The 827-nt window shown below is 60.1% G+C and overlaps 1 protein-coding gene across 1 annotated transcript in view; it reads right to left on the bottom strand.

Annotated features, from left to right (window-relative positions):
- The window catches only part of LOC108804205 (isoleucine--tRNA ligase, cytoplasmic-like), a 2300-nt gene extending 1531 nt beyond the window's left edge, over positions 1-769 (bottom strand). The window contains exon 1 of the mRNA XM_018575957.1: positions 644-769. Coding sequence (XP_018431459.1) covers positions 644-762 — 119 coding nt within the window. The 5' untranslated portion in view covers positions 763-769. The remainder of the gene's footprint in view (positions 1-643) is intronic.
- Positions 770-827: the final 58 nt, after the last annotated feature.

The raw sequence follows: 827 nt of genomic DNA, 5'->3' as shown, positions 1-827 counted from the left end.
ACACCCATAGGGCCCAGTGCCAGGACACCCATCACCCATAGTGCCGAATGCCAGGACACCCATAGAGCCCAGTGCCAGGACACACATCACCCATAGGGCCCAGTGCCAGGACACCCATAACCCATAGAGGCCCAGTGCCAAGACACCCATAGGGCCCAGTGCCAGGACACCCATCACCCATAGGGACCAGTGCCAGGACACCCATCACCCATAGAGGCCCAGTGCCAGGACACCCATCACCCATAGGGCCCAGTGCCACGACACCCATCGGGCCCAGTGCCCGGACACCCATAGGGCCCAGTGCCAGGACACCCATAGGGCCCAGTGCCAGGACACCCATAGGGCCCAGTGCCAGGACACCCATAGGGCCCAGTGCCAGGACACCCATAGGGCCCAGTGCCAGGACACCCATAGTCCGGGCCCCCCTCGCCCCTAGCTGCCCAGTGCCAGGACACCCATAGGGCCCAGTGCCAGGACACCCATCACCCATAGGGCCCAGTGCCAGGACACCTATCACCCATAGGGCCCAGTGCCAATGACACCCATCACCCATAGAGGCCCAGTGCCAGGACACCCATAGGGCCCAGTGCCAGGACACCCATACATGGCACATCCCTCATCTGCCCTCCTGTTCCGCTCTCACCGCGGTTTATTCTTCGATTGCTTCAGACATTCCTGGAAACAATCCAAAGATTTCCACAATTCCAGAATCTTCTCCTCCTCAGCCGGGAAATGGATCGTCTCCGGAACCTTCAGATCCATGACAGAGCCTGAATGAGAAAACCAGGGGAGGTACAATACTTTATATTGGGGGACATATGGGGGGT

This window comes from Nanorana parkeri, unplaced genomic scaffold (assembly GCF_000935625.1).
Source record: "Nanorana parkeri isolate BGI_ZX_2015 unplaced genomic scaffold, ASM93562v1 scaffold6421, whole genome shotgun sequence".
Classification (NCBI taxonomy): Eukaryota; Metazoa; Chordata; class Amphibia; order Anura; family Dicroglossidae; genus Nanorana; species Nanorana parkeri.
The sequence above is the reverse complement of the archived record's forward strand: the minus strand, read 5'-3'. Positions and strand labels throughout refer to the sequence as shown.